This window comes from Oryx dammah, unplaced genomic scaffold (genome assembly GCF_014754425.2).
Source record: "Oryx dammah isolate SB20612 unplaced genomic scaffold, SCBI_Odam_1.1 HiC_scaffold_15, whole genome shotgun sequence".
Lineage (NCBI taxonomy): Eukaryota > Metazoa > Chordata > Mammalia > Artiodactyla > Bovidae > Oryx > Oryx dammah.
In genome coordinates, this window is record NW_024070199.1 from 1,515,939 (window position 1) to 1,534,367 (window position 18,429).

Below are 18,429 nucleotides of genomic sequence, written 5' to 3' on the forward strand. Positions count from 1 at the left end.
CACTTCTCCCGGGTCATCAGCCCCTTTGTCTTCGCAGACAGCCAGAGAGAAAGCAGAAATGGCACCAGTTACCTTGTGTGTATTTCCAGCCCTGTCCCTGCCAGAGTTCACTTCTTGGGGCGCTTTCATCTGCTTAGAGAAAAGAATTTAGCCACACAGTGGAAAATTGATTGTGCCATCGGGGGCAAAGGTCTGTCCATCAAGAGATTTACATTATGGATTTGAAACCCTTAACCCGTGGCAAATGAGCTTCCAAATAGCTGACAGCCGAAAGTCACTGTTCTGTCTTCAAAGGGGAGCGACTGAGTGAGGAGTGAAGGGAGGATGGAGTGGGCTGGGTTTTGCCACTCAGAGTTAATTTAAATCATTTGCATGGACCGACGTGGTGTCAACACCAGGTTAAGTGAGATTATTTTTAAAATAGGGGTATAAATATTTTATAGGCAAGAATATCATTACAGGTCTCCCAACTTCATCTCTGGGGCGTGGGTGAAGTTTTCTGCATTGCCTTCTAGAGGGCAGCGTCACACCACTTTTTGGGAATGATAGCACGTGGCACTCTGGCAGGAGGGCAGTCGGGGGTGTGGACGTGCTGTTAGCCACACACTTCCCTTTTCTTTGCTGCACAAAGACAGCCTGCACACACACATACCAACAGACACCCACACGGCCACACACACACACTACAGGGCTACTGTCTTATTTGATGGACTAAGGAAGCAATGGAAAACAACCCGTATCTCCAAGTTGTCAAGTGAAAAATGAATTAGTCGCCCAGAGCCTGTCTCACCAGCTAGCGCTGCCTTGCTTAACAAAGGATGAAATGTATTCCATAAAAACTCAACAATACGTTAGGGGGCCGCATGAGTTTTGGCCTGAGGTGGAGTCTGGAAATAAAGCTGTCACATTTCAAAGTAGGGGGAAGGAACTGATCAGCAGGAAAACTTCCAATCATTACAGAGTGTGATGGCACCAAGAGAGGGGCCTCGTGCTTCAGGAACGGTTGTTCTCTGTGACTAGAGGGATCACTGTTTCTTCCACACGGGGTGGTGGTGGGAGTGGACACTGCAGCGTGATAAACAGCTGATCTAAGTGGAGAGAGATGCCAGGGAGAAATTCACCTGTCAGCAGCCACACCACAGACAACAAGATGGGCCTTGGAAAAGCACAAAGTGGGCCCAGGCTCAGCCATGAACACAGCTGATGGGAGGGAGGAGATGCCAGGTGACCCACCCTGGAGAGCACAGTGCTGGGCAGAAACTCCTCTCTGTACTCCTCCATTTATTTAAGCCCCCCACTTTTCACTGCTAAGTAAAAGAGAGGCTTTCAGTTAACCAGAGGATTTAGCAAGGCCGCAGTGAAGTCTAACTCTACAGATAATTTGAGAGAGAATATATTTATGGGTAAAATCCAAGGGTGACTGCTGCTGCTGCTGCTACTGCTAAGTCACGTCAGTCGTGTCCGACTCTGTGCGACCCCATAGACGGCAGCCCACCAGGCTCCCCCGTCCCTGGGATTCTCCAGGCAAGAACACTGGAGTGGGTTGCCATTTAAAGTGAAGTTGCTCAGTTGTGTCTGACTCTTAGCGACCCCATGGACTGCAGCCTACCAGACTCCTCCGTCCATGGGATTCTCCAGGCAAGAGTACTGGAGTAGGGTGCCATTGCCTTCTCCCAAGGGTGGCTACTTGAAGTATAAGTGTGTCTCCTTAACGGTGGACGCAGCAGTGGGGGCGCACTAGAACGGCATGTGTAGAGGCTCTCTGCCATCATCAGCAGACCCTCCCTCTCCTGTGCCTCTTCCTCCTCCCTGTAAAAGTTCCGGGAGTAGTCTTGGTAAAAGAACCTGATGCACCAGGTTCGAATCCTATCCCTCCCTTTCCTAGTTACTGCTCATGAAGTGAAGTGAAAGTCGCTCAGTCGTGTCTGACTCTTTGCAACCCCATGGACTATACAGTCCATGGAATTCTCCAGGCCAGAATACTGCAGTGGGTAGCCTTTCCCTTCTCCAGGGGATCTTCCCAACCCAGGAATCGAACCTACGTCTCCCGCATTGCAGGTGGATTCTCTACCAGCTGAGCCACCAGGGAAGCCCAAGAATCCTGGAGTGGGTACCTATCCCTTCTCTAGGGGATCTTCCCAACCCAGGAATCAAATGTAGGCAAGTTATTTCACTCATCCTTCCTTCAACTGGTGCCCATGTGGGTCAGCATGGGATTTAAGGAAACGATTCAGTGTACAGCAGTGGTGGCTTTGCTGCCTCTGTTTTCTCACCAAATCTCTTCATCCTTAACCCTTGCACACTGGACTCTGTCTTGAAACTCAATGAAACATTCTTGAGGTCACTAAGAAACGTGCAGGTGGTAAGCATAGTCTATCTCTTTTTTTCTGTGTAAGACTGTATCCTCCTGGATGGTTTTATGAGACAACCCTGCTGACCTTACTGATACCCTTAGCTTCTGCTCGCTGCCCTTTCTGCTTTTGCAGCTGTCTCTTTGGGCCGCTGTGTCTCCCTTCCTGGCCCTAGCCCCTGCCTACCTCGCACACGCAGGCATTTGCAAGCGGCCCAGACTGAGCATATTCTTGTTCCCGCTCCCTTGGTGAACTCACGCTCTCAGAGATTCAATCATCTTGAGTGTGGTTGGCATCCAAACCTTTACTTCTAGCCTTGCCTTCCTCCTAAACAACAGAGCCAGACACCCCTCAGGAGACCCCTTCTGTGTCTCCTACAGTAACTGAGCTGCTTCCTGTTTCTAAAAGGCCCTCTCAGACAGTTTCCTCTCAAATCTTCAGTTCATTCACTCAGTCGTGTCCAACTCTTTGCGACCCCATGAATCGCAGCACGCCAGGCCTCCCTGTCCATCACCAACTCCCGGAGTTCACTCAAACTCACATCCATCGAGTCGGTGATGCCATCCAGCCATCTCATCCTCTGTCGTCCCCTTCTCCTCTTGCCCCCAATCCCTCCCAGCATCAGGGTCTTTTCCAATGAGTCAACTCTTTGCATGAGGTGGCCAAAGCTTAAAGACACCAGGAGGCATGCTCCCTTCCTCCATGGAGGAACCCTTTATCTCCTTGACTACAGGTGCATTCTAGCTTCATTTAAAACCAGTCTCCCCCTGCTTCCGCTCCAACATGTATCAGAGTACTGTATCCCCAGCCTTTGGAAACTCCAGCCACCCAGGGTGTTATTGCTGCTTGAATATAAAGCCACTAGGCCTGATGAAAAGTCATAGGATACAACAGAGCTTGCCTGACTGATACTAGAGCAGGGAAAACAATCACCACCTCTCGCCTAGATGTTCGTAGAGGCCAACTAACTGCTTCCTTCTCATTTACTTTCTGCTTAGTCTCTTTTCCACGGATTGGTCTGAACCATCTTTTAAAAATGGAATTTATATTGCACTACTTTCTCGCTTAAAATTCTGCATTAGTGTTGCTCACCAAGCTCCAACTACACTGACCTTGTCTATGTTCTTCAATATACTAAAGTCTTTCCCACCCCAGGGCCTTTGCACTTGTGGGTCTTCCTTTTGCCTACAATTCTGCTCCAGGAGGCCAAGAGGAGAGGGAAACACTAGCATCTGGCCTGGACCACATTTCTTGCGTGTCTCCTGGACCCTGCGTTCCAGCCAAACAGAAGGACCTGCTCTTCTTCTGAATTTGGGGGTGCTTCTATGTGGAGCAGTCTTCTTTTACTGGACTTTTAATCCACCGTGGTCCAGCTCCAGTGTCCCTCTGCTCCCCTCAAGTCTTCTCCCTAAGACTGGAAATAGTCCCCTCTGACCTTCCAGAGCACACTTCCTGTACATTGCATATGTGGCTACCCTGCTTGGTTTACTGCCACGAGTATGCTGTTATGAGAAGAGCATGGGTTTTAGAGGCTGGCAGCCCCGGGTTGGAATACCAACAGCCTCTAACGAACTCCGAGACGGTGGGCACCTTATGTATGTTCTCTAAGCCTCATTTTCCCCATCTGTAAATGGGGAGAGGAACCATAGCAAGATTTCAGAGCTGGTGTGAACCTCCGGTGTCAGGGCCTGTCCTAAGGAGAGCTCTGTGCCTCTGGGGTCGCTCTCCCTTCCCAAAGTTCCACTAAACACTAGTAGAAGCAATGCTGCCGAATTCCTCCTGCGGACTCACTCTCAGTGCCCGCGTCCCAGCCGTTCTTGCGGATGGAGTCGCAGTCGGAGCGGCAGGGGGACATGGCGGGCAGGTTGGGGGCCACGCTGCACACCACCACGCCCCGCCGGGCCGTCAGGATGCGCGGGGACTCGGGGTGGAAGGTGGTCATCTCCTGGGGCTCGCCGCCCAGCCCGTCCCCAATCTTGTCCAGGTTGCTCCTGGAGTCGCCCTGGAAGCACGGGGTGTAGGCCATGGGGCGCACGGGCACCTGCGGGGGCCCGGCCTCCTGGTATGCGTGGCGGCCGTCCCCGGTGCGCAGGCTCCGGAAGGGCACGCCGTTGCTCTTGCGGAGCAAGGCGGCCGTGGCGGGGTCCTGCACCAGCGTGATGTTGTTGCGGGAGTAGCTCTTGCGGAAGACCTTCTTGCGGAAGACGACGAAGAGGACGATGAGGGCGACGATGACCAGAAGCACCGCGGCGATGCCGATCAGCTCCTCCCTGCCCACGTAGGCGTGCCCGGCCTGGATGTTGGGCACCACCACCGGCCGCAGCCCGCAGTACTGGCCCACGTAGCCTGGCGTGCAGTTGCACACGAAGGAGCCGAACACGTTGACGCAGGCGCCGCCGTTCTCACACTCCTCCCGCTCGCACTCGTTGACGTCCTCCTCACACCTTTGCGACAGAACACAGAAGCCCCCTCTTAAACAGCAGGGTCGGCGGGCATCCGCTCTTACACTGACATCTTTCAGAACGGTAAAAAGCCCCTGTAGGGGCCCCTGCAGCAACACGTCATGCGGGGTACTCGTCAAGAAATGACGTCATGCGGGGTACACGGGAGATGCGTGGGCTTTCTATGCCCACCCAGGACGTCCTCATCACGTGAAGGGCTTCCTACCAACCAGCCAATGCCATCTCTCCCGTACTCTGAACCTACCCGGCTGGGTGGGGAGGAAAGGGCTGTCCTGGGAGAGAAGAGACGGCGTTGAAAAAGAAAACAGAAATGCTGTTGAAGACATACTGGTCTTCAAATGCTCGGGGCCAGATGGATCTCAGAATGCAAAATTTTGCAATTTTAGAAATGACATACACTACGTGTCTTTCATATTATGTAAAATACCCACCCCATCCCAGAAACTGGCATAGGACCTATCACCAAATATACCAGTGTTTCTACAGTGAAACATATGGAGAGTCACACTAAATGAGGGAAATAAAGACTAGAATAGCCTCGGAATGGTTTGCTTGGTTTTGCCAGCAAATGTTTGCCACGATTATATTCTCAATCTTTTTACTTCTTAGAGCTTTGGGGATTGTAGAATTGCAGATAAAGAGCTATGAACCTAGACACCCTATACAGAGTTTCCCAGGAGGAGAAAGTTTTTGATTCTGACATTTCCCTCTAATGAACACAGTAATTTTTGGTCTCTCTGGGAAGCTAGGGTAATGTGGCATATGTAGGCAGTGGGTGGAGGGCTACATAGCAATGTTTATCTTCCAGATTCTATGCTTAGGTTTTTAAAATTTATTTTCATTTACTTTATGTGGGATCTAGTTAACTCACCAGAGACGGAACCTGGGGCCCCTGCATGGGGAGTGTGGTCTCTCAGTCACTGGACCACCAGGGAAGTCCCTGTGTTTCTGTTAAAGGCTAATGCTAACTCAGATTACCAGGGGGAAAAATGATTAAAGCATTCTAATGAAAAATAAATCAACTTTATTCTCTTTAAACCAATCCATGACTTGCTTTGAGTATAGTTAAAATAGGCAAACATGTCAGTCTTCCTCTGAGTTTAACGTTATTTAAGAATATAGTCTTTCCCCTTCCTTGTCCTGTACTTCTGCAGTTGTTCTGACATGTTCATTTTAAAAGGTCCGATCACGTATATCTTTGGCAATCCACCTTTTAAAATGTAGTCAAACGTCCCTAATGTGAACAGATTGAGGCCAGGTCAGCTGGAAATTAGTCAGAATCACAGAGTAGTTAAAAATAAATGCAGCTTTATTACTTTAAATTATATCCAACGATTCAAAGTCAGCTAAGTATTTCCTGGTAAAGTCCTCAGGAGATTTGCTTTAATGAATACATAAGACTGATCTGTAATTAGAATATCACTTTGCTTGAGATTTTATATTTATATATATATATATAATTCTAAAACCATCAAGGATGGTTAAAGTGGTGTTTTACTCAGAACTGAAAACATTCCCTTTCCATTTGGCTAACACTTTAATTTTCCTCATTCTTGGGTGAATAAAAGATTTTCAAAGGAAAGGTAAGTCTTTAGTTTCTCAGGATGATCATAAAACCCTAGGCAGTAAAGTCCGGTTGATGAGTTCTGGGGAAGTGCATAGCATATCTGTCTCAGAATTATACTGGAAACATTAGGGTCATAGATGACTTTCTTTAAAAGAATTGTTTACAGATTATATAACACATAGTACTTATATGACTTTTTGAAAATATAGAGAAGAATAAAGTAAAAATGTAATTTACCCATAATCCCACTCCCCAGAGATAATCCCTGATACCATTTCAGTCATTGGTAAGCACTCTTCATGTACAGGTATTAACCCTTGGCCCATCCTATCAGTAGTGGATATTTTGCCCCAGTTAGTTTTGTTTTCTCAGCACGAAGAGGCAGTGTAGAAAAAGACTAACTGCACAATCGCACTTACGTGACTCCAGTGAGCCCAGCTTTGCAATTGCAGATGAAAGTGTTTCCTATGGGGTCGCAGGAGCCTCCATTCCGGCAGGGGTTTGGGAAGCAGGCTGTGATCTCAGATTCACAGTTTCTCCCGGTGAATTGGGAGAGACAAGTACACTGATAACCTGGAGAAACAGAGGAGCTCGTGAGCCACGGATGCTGCTGCTGCTCAGCGTGCACAGACTCTGCCGTAACGTGGCCTCCTAATTCCTCTGAACAGGGTCCAAACTCCAAAGATGATTAGCAAATTGGTTATTTTGAACTTGGAACACATCTTGCCACACAAATGCCATGTAATGGTTTGTAGCTCATGCTAGTCCACAAAAATTCATCTAATTAACCACATACGTGAATGATAGTAAGAATGGTAAAAAGACACCCAGGGAACAAATCCCAAGAACAGAGATCAGGATGTGAAGGTGCTTTCCCCACCACACTGCTACTGTAAAGACAGCATGTCTCTACGTAGGACTTTATCTAGGTACTGTGCTCATGTCATTAGATCTCTTCCACAACAGCTTCCTGAGAAGGGGTGTGCATGAGGTCAAGTGAGACGTCACATTGAACGTATTTTTACTCCATTATTACTCCTTTTTAAAATAATTAAGTTATGTATGGAATTCTAAGCAATTCCCTCTGTGTTACTTTTGAGAAATCCAAAGTCACTTTGGTTCCTGTATGTGACCTGGTTTCTTTTCCTCTCTTAACAATTTGGAAGGCCTTCTCTTGCACCCAGTTTTCTGAGCTTTCACAATGATGTACACTTTCGTGTGGGTTTACTTCAACCAGTCCTGGGTACTCAGTGGGATCTCACAAGCTGTAAATCGTAACAACTTTGGGAAATTTTCTTTATTTCATTGATGATTTCCTTTCCTTTATTTTCTCTGTTCTATCTTTATGGAAGTTTTATGGTTTGGATGTCAGATCATTTGGATTTTCTTTAATTTTATTTTTCTCCCTTATATTACACCTCTGTGGGGTTTTGCCTTACTTTCTGAGTTTATCATCTTTTGAAACATTTATTGACATTTTCATATATGCTGAATTTTTCCAAAGGCTCTTACTTTGTTTGTTGAGCTTTTACTTTCTTAAAACACATATTATCTGGCTCCTGTTTTGTGGTTATAATATCTCCTCTTTTTTCTCTAAAGATATTAACATATTAATGAAGCACTCTCTCTGTATAGTTTCTTCCTAGTTGCTTTTATCTATTTCTGAGGTTTGGTCTCTGTGAAGGCAGACTTCCTATGTCCAGTTGACTAAGCTCTAGTGCCCAGTTACTGGTCAAACACTAGTCTAGACGTTGCTTTGAAGGTATCTGTGGATGTGATTAATATTTACAATGAGTTGGCTTTAAGTAGAACAGATTGGGCTTCCCAGGTGGCGCTAGTGGTAAAGAACTACCTGCCGATCCAGGAAACATAATGAGACGTGGGTTTGATCCCTGGATCATGAAGATCCCCTGGAGGAGGGCATAGCAACCCACTCCAGTATTCTTGCCTGGACAATCCCATGGACAGAGGAGCCAGGTGGGCTGCAGTCTATAGGGTCACAAAAAGTCAGACATGACTGAACCAACTTAGCATGCCTGCATAAAGCAGATTATCTTATATAATGTGGGTTCAGCTCAGTTCAGTTCAGGTGCTAAGTCATGACTCTTTGTGACCCCATGGACTGCAGCACACCAGGCCTCCCTGTCCATCACCAATTCCCAGAGTTTATTCAAACTTATATCCATTGAGTCGGTGATGCCATCCAACCATCTCATCCTCTGTTGTCTGCTTCTCCTGCCACCTTCAATCTTTCCCAGCATCGGGGTCTTTTCCAGTGAGTCAGCTCTTCACATCAGGTGGCCAAAGTATTGGAGTTTCAGCTTCAACATCAGTCCTTGCAATGAATATTCAGGACTGATCTCCTTTAGGATGGACTGGTTGGATCTCCTTGCAGTCCAAGGGGCTCTCAAGAGTCTTCTCCAACACCACAGTTTAAAAGCATCAATTCTTCAGTGCTCAGCTTTCTTTATAGTCCAACTTTCACATCCATACATGACTATTGGAAAAATAATGTGGGTAGATCTTACCTATCCAAAGAAAGCCTTAAGGCTATTCTTAAGAAGAAGGAATTCTACCTCATGATTGCAACACAGAAATCTTGGCTGAATTTCCAGCTCTGAGGATTTCAAATCAAAGACTGAAAAATCAACTCTTCATGAATTTCTAGCCGGCTGTCCTGCCCTATAAATTTCAGACTTGCCAGTCCCACAATCCTATGAGCAAATTTCTTAAAAATCAATCAGTCTCTCTCTCTTTCTCTGTTTCTCTCCCTCCATACCTATCTATAATCTCTATATCTATCCATCAATCATCTTTCTATTTATTCATCTATCCTATAGTTTCTGTTTTTCTGGGGAAACTTAAGACAGTCCTTATCTTCCAAATGAGAGGATTTCATTCCTTGTCTGATAATCCTGGCTTATCAGTTCATACTGAAGAATGGGGTGGAAGAAAAGTAGAAATCTGATAGGAAGCTCTGAGAACATCAGTGGGGCTTGTCAACTGTGATACTGTGTCAGTATCCTTGGGTGGGTCAGTTTCCACAGTAATGACCCTTATCCCCTGTTCAGAGGGAGGGTGAATACCAGGTTTCTAACACATGGGGGACTGGGCAGTAGTAGAAGTGTGTGGGTCTCAGCATGCAATGAGCACATCATATTTACTGTAGTCCACAAATAACCATCCTCACTGTAATTAGAAGGGCTCTTGGGTTAATCTCTGCTTCCCCCAGTGGTCAGTGATTGATATTGGAATATTGTAGATTGATCTCTGCAGGTGTAAGATAATTAATAATCTGTAGATTGAAATAGTGTATGCTCTCCGTAATGACGCCACACTCCAGAGAACTCTCACGTACAGGAGGACATCATGACTGTATGCAGTGAAACATCAGAGAACTAATTTATAAAGAAAGATCACTGTTGATGCAAGCTGTGTCCAGACACAGCCGGCCTGAAGTCTGTGGGCAGGATCCTCGCTTCAAATTATGCTGCTGACTTGGGGCAATTTTTTCTCCAGTTTGGGAAATTGTTCACCTAAAGGGAAGTGGGGATTGCTGAAAGCAGTTGTAACTGGGAAAAACTGCTTCTTTATGTCACCTGGCTAGTCTTCGGTGAGGGTGGCATGCTGTTTAGAGGGAGAGTGACTTATGAGAAGGAACTCAGTTCCTTTTTAGACTAAGGGGAGGGGCAGGAGAACCAGGGATCTGCAAAGCACAGCGATGATGAGGATGGGGAGGGCAGTCAGCCCAGGTAAGACTCCTCCTCTCCAGCTCCTATTTAACAAGCTTCTGGCTGTTTCTCAAACTATAGCAGAAGTAAGTGGCGGTCAGGGAGGGGCAAGGAGGGACTGTCTGAAAATAAGGGGCATTTGATTATCATGGAAACTGGATTCTGTGGAGGGTCACGGGTTTAATTTCTTTGATTTGGTGTCTCTGACCTTGGGCAATCAGAATTTAAAGTGAGGCCCACCCTCCAGGCACCGCTGTACTCCCACAAATTTCCTCCTGCTTCTCCTCATTTAGCGCTACTTGATGCGGCCGCCAGCCTGACTGGTTAACCTTCTCACTGCCACTGCGTGTCTAAACCATCAGCAGTGGTGCGCTGGAGCTGGCTCATCTAAGGTTGGGGGTACTGACTTTAAGTGTTCAGGAAGTTGGCAGACAGTTATTAAATCACTGGTAGCCTGATGCCAGCCAGGCTGGGAATAGTTATACCATGGAAATCAGCAAACACTCAGATCAGGGCTTTTATTTTTAGAGAACTGGTTTACCAGCACAGCTGGGGATAGGGATACAAGGACAGAAAAACACCACCTACGAGCACATAGATCACTACAAATCCTGCACAAGGAGAAGCCCTGTTCTATACCTGAGAAAATTAGATGTCTGTTTTGAAGGGGATGATGATGATGGTAGCTAACCCTTAGTGACATTTATTATGGACCAAGGACAGTTGCTTTCGAACTGTGGTGCTGGAGAAGACTCTTGAGCATCCTTGGACAGTAAGGAGATCAAACCAGTTAATCCTAAAGGAAATCAACCCTGAATGACTGGTGCTGAAGTTGAAGCTCAGATACTTTGGCCAACTCATTGAGAAAGATCCTGATGCTGGGAGAGATTGAAGGCAGAAGGAGAAGAAGGGGGCAGAGGATGAGATGGTTGGATGGCATCAGAAGCTCAATGGACATGAGTTTGAGCAAACCTTGGGAGATAGTGAAGGACAGGGAAGCCTGGCCTGCTGCAGTCCATGGGGTTGCAAAGAGTCAGACGTGACTGAGCGACTGAACAACAACAACAAAGGACAGTTCTAAGCACTTTACTTGTATTAACTCATTTAGGTCTCAAAACAAGTCTACAATAAAGGACTATTATTATTATTCCAATTTTATAGATGGGTACAGAGTAGATTATGTAGTCATGAAACTAGAGCGGACTTGAACCCCAGCAGTCTGGCTCCAGAGCCCTGAGTTGTTCAGTTTTCTCCTGAATTGTATGTTTAACAGTCACACTTCATCACACTCTCTATCTGAATTTCTCTGTTTATTAAAGACAGAAGCAAACTCTCCAGGATCTGCTCTCCTGATCTTAAACCCATGGGACAAGAGAGGCAGAGCCCCTTGCAAGACATCTTGCTTTTGTGAGTGTTAGTCACTGAGTCATACCAGACTCTTTTGCGACCCTGTGGACTGTAGCCCACTAGGCTCCTCTGTCCACGAGACTTTCCCAGCAAGAATACTGGAGTGGGTAGTCAGTCCCTTCTCCAGGCCATCTGATTGACCCAGGGATGGAACCTGGGTCTCCTGCCTTGCAGGCAGATTCTTTACCATCTGAGCCACCAGGGAAGATTTCAGAACTTTAAATTTGGAGAGATTTTTACATTAACATGCTGAAAGGGAAAAGCAATTGGATTTTAAAAAGTAGTCAGTTTTTTTTTAATGAAAGAAAAGTTATATTTGCTATTAAGCCTTTGAGAAAGTGGCTTGTTAATAAAATTAACTCATTCTAACAAAGTATTATTTATGATCTCATTATCATTTATTACTATTAATAATTTTTATAATATCAGCAAGTTTGCCATAATGATATTAAGTGATGTAATGTTTTAGTGGCTTAAAATCACTTTGTCATTCTATAAAGGATCACAATAATTCCATGAAAGAAAATAAGAGGCTCTATTAATACCCTAACTCCCTGGGAGTGTTGGAGAGATGAGTGGCTTGTTCAAGTATGTACAGCTAGTAAGTGATGAATTTGAACTTGAATCCAGACTTTCAGATTCTCAAATATTTCTGCAAGACTGTATTGGCATTGGAACGTGTCACTAAGCTAGAACTTGCCACTTACTAGGCTCCCCACAACTCTCCAGGAAGCCAATGAGATGCAGGGAGATGGACAGCATCAGGCACCCTTCAGGGAGCCAAATAATCATAATAAAGATAACAGCATATTAAAGCTTCTGTTTTTCCAAAGCATTACCATATAAAAGTACAAACAGAGGGAAGAGAATTCAAAAGATGGCTAGACATTATTTGATCACAAATAATATTTTAACACTTTTGTGTAGATGAAAGAAAAAATTCAGAGGATAATCTCAAAGTTTTATTCAAAAGAGTGGATTCTTTTTTCTTGGGTTGGAAAATATCAAATAAGGAAACTATTAGCAAAAACAACAGCTTTTTACCTGCTAGGAAAAATGCTAAGAGCTTTCCATACATTATCTCACTTAATACTTGATAAGAACCCTATGCTGAAAGTACTATTACCTTAAAAAATGAGAACTGAATCTTACATAGGATTATTTGCCCAAAGTTACAGTCAACAAGTGGGAGATGCCAATTTATACCATTTTCCAGACTAACAAAAGATAATTGAGTCTGTTTCTGTTTTGTAAGTAAATTCATTGTATCATTTCGTTTTTAGATTCCACATATAAAAGAATGAGCTTCTGGTTGTAAGGGGGAGGGATGGGAGGAAGGGATAGGCAGGGAGTTTAGGAGGGGCATGTACTCTGCTGTTTTAAAATAGATAAACAACAAGGGGCTTCCCAGGTGGTGCTAGTGGTAAAGAACCCACCACCCAATGCAGGAGACTTAAGAAATGGTACGATCTCTGGATCAGGAGGATCCCCTGGAGAAGGAAACAGCAACCCACTCCAGTATTCTTGCCTGGGAAATCCCATGGACAGAGGATCCTGACAGGTGACGGTCCATGGGGTCGCACAGAGTTGAACACGACTGAGCAACTAAATAGCAACAACAAGAACCAGCAAAGACCTACTACTGTAGAGCACGTGGAACTCTGCTCAATGTTCTGTGGCAGCCTGAATGGTAGGGGAGTTTGGGGGAGAATGGGTACATGTATATGTATGGCTGAGTCCCTCTGCTGTTCACCTGAAACTATCGCATTGTTTGTTAATTGGCTACACGTCAGTACAAAATAAAAAGTTAAAAAAAATAAGATAATTGTCCTGCTAGCACTGAGATACACGTGTTAAAAAAAAAAAAAAGAACACACAATTATCACTTGGCAAATCCTTATGAAGGGAGAAGTGTATTTAAAGCCTTGGCTCAAAGCTATGCTCTTGCTTGCGATACTAGTTACAGCTGACGCAGATGATTTTGAAATCTGTACCCAGAAAAACTTAAAATGCCCTCTCCTTTCCTTGCTCAAATAAGAACATGGCAAAACCTATTACATGCAATAAACAGAAATGGTTTGAGTGATTATAGAGTGAATTTGGACCGTGTAGGCAAATAATCAAGATCATTTCTACCTTACTCCTTTGACTTAGTAGTTGTTTTCTGACCTGATTCACCCAAGTGATGACTTCCACCTTCTGCCCCACTTGCTTGGTGGAGGGGAACATCATCCTGATTCAGTTTTGCGTCCCTGATAAGGAAATAGCTGCCTTCTGCACAAAGAGGGAAATAACGGCAAATGTGCAACTAGCACTTGGGACCTGAAGTTAGCATCAACCACTATGCTTGCTCAGTTATGGACTGCATTTAGACACTTCAGGAACATTATCATTTGGGGAGAGGGCTGTGATGTGGTGGGTACACATCTAAGTTCTGGCTGTTTCCCATCAGCTGAGCTGCCTGACCTCTAGGAACCTCCGTTTTTATCTGATAATTAAGCCTCACTCATACCCACTCATAGAGGATAATGAGGTTTCTGGATTCATCAACCACAATGCAGCCCACAAACATTAGGTGCTTTATTGTTGTAATTACTGTAATTAGAATGGATTCAGAAATCAGCTTCGTTTCTCTTGCTCATAATCAAACAATGGAAAGCCATGAGTTTTTTTTTTTTTTTTTAACTCTGACTTGTAGGCAGTATCTGGAGAAGGGAATGGCTACCCACTCCAGTATTCTTGCCTGGAGGATCCCATGGACAGAGGAGCCTGGTGGGCTATAGTCCATGGGGTCACAAAGAGTCAGACACAACTGAAGTGACTTAACATGCACGTAGGCTATTTATTGGGAAATACTGAAACTTCTGTCCATGTGAGTCTCAGTGAGCTTGAGAAAATGGCTGACCACATTATTACGTGGGATGCCACCCAAAAGTGGAGTGAGCTTCGCTGTGGCTTATGGCCTCCATCACTACTTCGCCCCCTCCACTTGAAGTCACTCAGACTTTCCTCTTTCACCAAGCAGGGCCCATGCAATACCTTCAGACTTCATGAGATGAAAACTTTTGAAAGGCAGCTCTCTAACTTTCCCAAGGAAAGCTGGCTCACAATTCCCACACTGTACTTTGGGCTGAGCCTCTAATACTTTCCTTGAAGATCCAGAAACACTTCCTGTGTTAACAAAGTTAAGCACACTGTAACATTTCACTTTCTAGCATGTTCTTTTGTGTCTGCACAAAATTTGACTGCTTTAGGGTTTTCAGTTTTTCTATTAGGATCAATAAAATATTATTAATGCTATTACCATGAGGTTTTTCTAAAGTAATCCCCAGAAAGTTAATTCCGTATTTAGAAGAAAGACACCTAGGAAAAAAAAAAAACAACTTTTCCCCCTCAAAAGCGTCAAATCTTAGTCAAATTTGTCCACAGTATATTATCTGGGAGCCTGGCTTTTTTGTCCCCTGGTGCTAAGTGGGCCAGTGGACTGAGCACACACAAGAAACCTGCCCAATTCCTTTAAGCCAGCCATAAAGGGAGGGAGGCCACATAAGTGGGTCCACTGGTCACAGAAACATCAACACGACCCTAGAACCTAACACAGAGCCTCGCACAAGTCAGGCAATTGATTAGAGCTTGATAGATTGATTTAATCTAGACACTTACAAGTTAGGGGCCCAAAACAGCACCCAAAGTAGCACAGGTCACCCTGTAACTGAAGATGTTTCTGTGCCCAGCTATTTACAACATCTGGGTACTTGCTGCCTCATGCACATTACTTAGAGGGGAAGGTACACACTATTACTTTTGCCTTTGAAAGGGAGCTCAGGGTGACCCCAAGCTTCTGAGGAACAAAGTTCAATCTTCACACTAAAGCAATTATTACAAAATGCAGGCTGTGCACCTGATATTCAATTTCTGAATGTTCTATGTCTCTTGGAATTCACTGATTCACATTCTAGCAAATATAGAATTTACTGGGATTCTCAAATGTCAATGTTCACAAGTTCAGAACTGCATAGGCTTTGAGGGGCTTGTTATAAACAGAGATGCCTGAATTCTACTCTTGCAGATTCTGAGATTCTGATTTGTAGGTGTGGAGCTTTTCCTTTCTCCAAACTTTTCACTGATTTTTTTTTTTTTTGGTAGTAAGTTCAGGAATTTGCAAAATACAACTCAGTGACCTAGCAGAAGTTTCCTCTGACGTGGACAGAGAATGACCAAGGCAAGTCAACAGATTTTCCTTTCTCCTTAACAAGCAAGAGAGTCTTCTAGAACAAGGTCTCATTTTAATCAGGTTCTCAGGTGATGCAGAGGCACCTTGGAGTTTGATAAATACTATATTCAACACACAAAAACAGAATAGAGCTTGTTTTTTTTTTCAGGGGGGAGGTTCAGGGCAGTTCAGAGAGAGAGATAAAGCAGCATATCACTGAGGGATCTTGTTAAAAACACAGATTCTGACTTATGCTCAGATGCCACATTTTTAACATTTCCAGTGATGCTGCTGCTACTGTTGCTTGGAACACATTTTGAGTAACAAAGGTTAAGAGTGAAGGCTGGAGGCAGGGAGCAGGAGTTCCACAAACCGACATCAAGTCCTGGTTTCCCGACCTTACTAGCTGTGTGACAGCGGGCTGGTTACTTCTTTATCAGAAAAATGGGAGTTGAGGGGAGCAAAGAATAGCACTGATCCATGTACAGGTGTGAGAGCTGGACCATAAAGAAGGCTGAGCACCAAAGAATTGATACTTTCAAACTGGTGCTGGAGAAGACTTTTGAGAGTCCCCTGGACAGTAAGGAGATCAAACCAGTCCATCCTAAAGGAAATCAACCCTGGATATTCATTGGAAGGACTGATGCTGAAGCTCCAATACTTTGGCCACTTGATGGAAAGAGCTGACTCATTGACTGATGCTGGGAAAGATTGAAGGCGGGAGGAGAAGGGGAGGACAGAGAATGAGATGGTTGGATGGCATCACCTACTCAATGGGCATGAGTTCGAGCAAACTCTGGGAGATGGTGAAGGACAGGGAAGCCTGGTGTGCTTCAGTCTATGGGGTCTCAGAGTCAGACACACTTAGCGACTGAACAACAACAAGAGTATTTGGGTGAGAACTGCATCTCAGCGCAGAAGCACTTACAAGGTGCTTACCACAGCTCAAGGACATAGTAACAAATTGACATGCTAACAAATGGGACTCTATCATGGAAAGTTATCAACTTCTCATTTTAAGATTAAGCTGTAATAACCTAGAGGGGTGGGAAAAGGTGGGAGGTAGGAGAGAGATTCGAGAATGAGGGGACATATGTACACCTATGGTTAATTCATGTTGATGTATGACAGAAATCAAATCAATATTGTAAAGCAATCATCAATCAATTAAAAATAGATAAATTTTTTTTTTAAGTTAAGTTTTCAGTCTCATGAAAGCCACCTGAATGAGTGTTTCTGCCTGGCAGTCTTGGTTGCCGCACTGCTTTGCCAAATTATATACAAGTTTAGCTGCAACTGTGTTTTCTGGTCACGGGCTTCGGCTGAGCAGGATGATACTCCGAGGCCTGAGACCCACATATTCAGACCGTGGGTGCTCCCTGGGCTGCTGCAGACCCACTGGGTCTGGAAGCACAGGGTCACAGTGGGACTAGGCTAGTTCTTTTCCACAGTGGTTGCTATTTCCAGCTCATGTTTACGAAATACATATAATTTTAAGGCTTTACCAAGAGAGAGCCTTCCCTCTGTGGTTGATTTTCAGAGTCATAATTACCCTCTTATTACAAGTCAGTGTTCTGGGCTCTGACTCCCCTGGGTTCTCATGGCCGGCTCGTGGGACAGCCAGAGGTATAACACTGGTCAAATCTGCTGACCATGCCATTCCGAGCTAGCAGACTTGGCAGCCTTGTCAAGGGTTTGAGCGGGTTTGGAAGTGGCTCGAGCAGAATCTTGCTTCTCTGAAAGAAATCTGCTTCATGGTCTGAGTTGCCCACTTTTAAAACTCTGAATGCTCTGAACAAGAGCCTGGTGCTAAGACTGTCACGATTTGAGAGTAGAGGATTACTAGGACAGCCAATGACCAATATCCTCCAGCATCCTCTAAGGTCCAAGAGAATGACTGTAGAAACACAGGTGTCATGGAATTTTAGAGTGACACATAACTCAGGGTTGCAACAATAGCAAGATGCTCAGATAACTGTGTTATCAACATTCTCATGTGCAAGGAGTCATTAAGCACCTTGCTCTACTTTCTCCAGCTCAAATTTCCTCTTCGACTGCTCCCTGTATTCTAGCCTTTGATCAGGGGAAGTAAGACTCTTTGCCTGTGATTAGATACCCTGGTAGCCAGAGGGAATTCTTCCAGGCATGAATATTCTTTCACTAATGACAGTCTCCTTTCTTCTCTTTTTCTTTCTTGTTCTTTTTAAATCGTCACTCACAACTGAGATGATTTCTCCCTTATTTTAAATAACCTTATAATTAGCTAAATAGTTCACAGATATGAGTTAAAGCCAAACTGTTGGTTCTGCCTTTTCTTGCTCCCCCCACACCTCCCTACTATTTAGCACCAATTTAGGGCTTGCATGCATGCATGCTAAGTTGCTTCAGTCATGTCCAACTCTGTGCGACCCTGTGGACAGCAGCCCACTGGGCTCCTCTGTCCACGGGATTCTCCAGGCAAGAATACTGGAGTGGGTTGCCATCTACTTCTCCTCAATTTAGGGTAGCAGTCCCCAAACCTTTTTGGAACTCAGGGACAGGTTTGGTGGAAAACAAGTTTTACATGGACCAGGGGTGGTTTGGGGATGATTCAAGCACATTACATTAATTGTGCCCTTTATTTCTATTACTATTACATCAGCTTCAGCTCAGATCATCAGGCAATAGACCCTGGAGGTTGGGTGCACCTCATTAAGGG

At 44.9% G+C, this 18,429-nt stretch overlaps 1 protein-coding gene across 1 annotated transcript in view; it reads right to left on the minus strand.

Annotated features, from left to right (window-relative positions):
• Positions 1-4,101: 4,101 nt before the first annotated feature.
• The window catches only part of LOC120874836 (protocadherin Fat 3-like), a 47,812-nt gene continuing 33,484 nt past the window's right edge, over positions 4,102-18,429 (minus strand). The window contains exons 6-7 of the mRNA XM_040256533.1: positions 5,058-5,085; positions 4,102-4,795 (exon numbers count right to left, since the gene is read on the minus strand). Coding sequence (XP_040112467.1) covers positions 4,102-4,795; positions 5,058-5,085 — 722 coding nt within the window. The remainder of the gene's footprint in view (positions 4,796-5,057; positions 5,086-18,429) is intronic.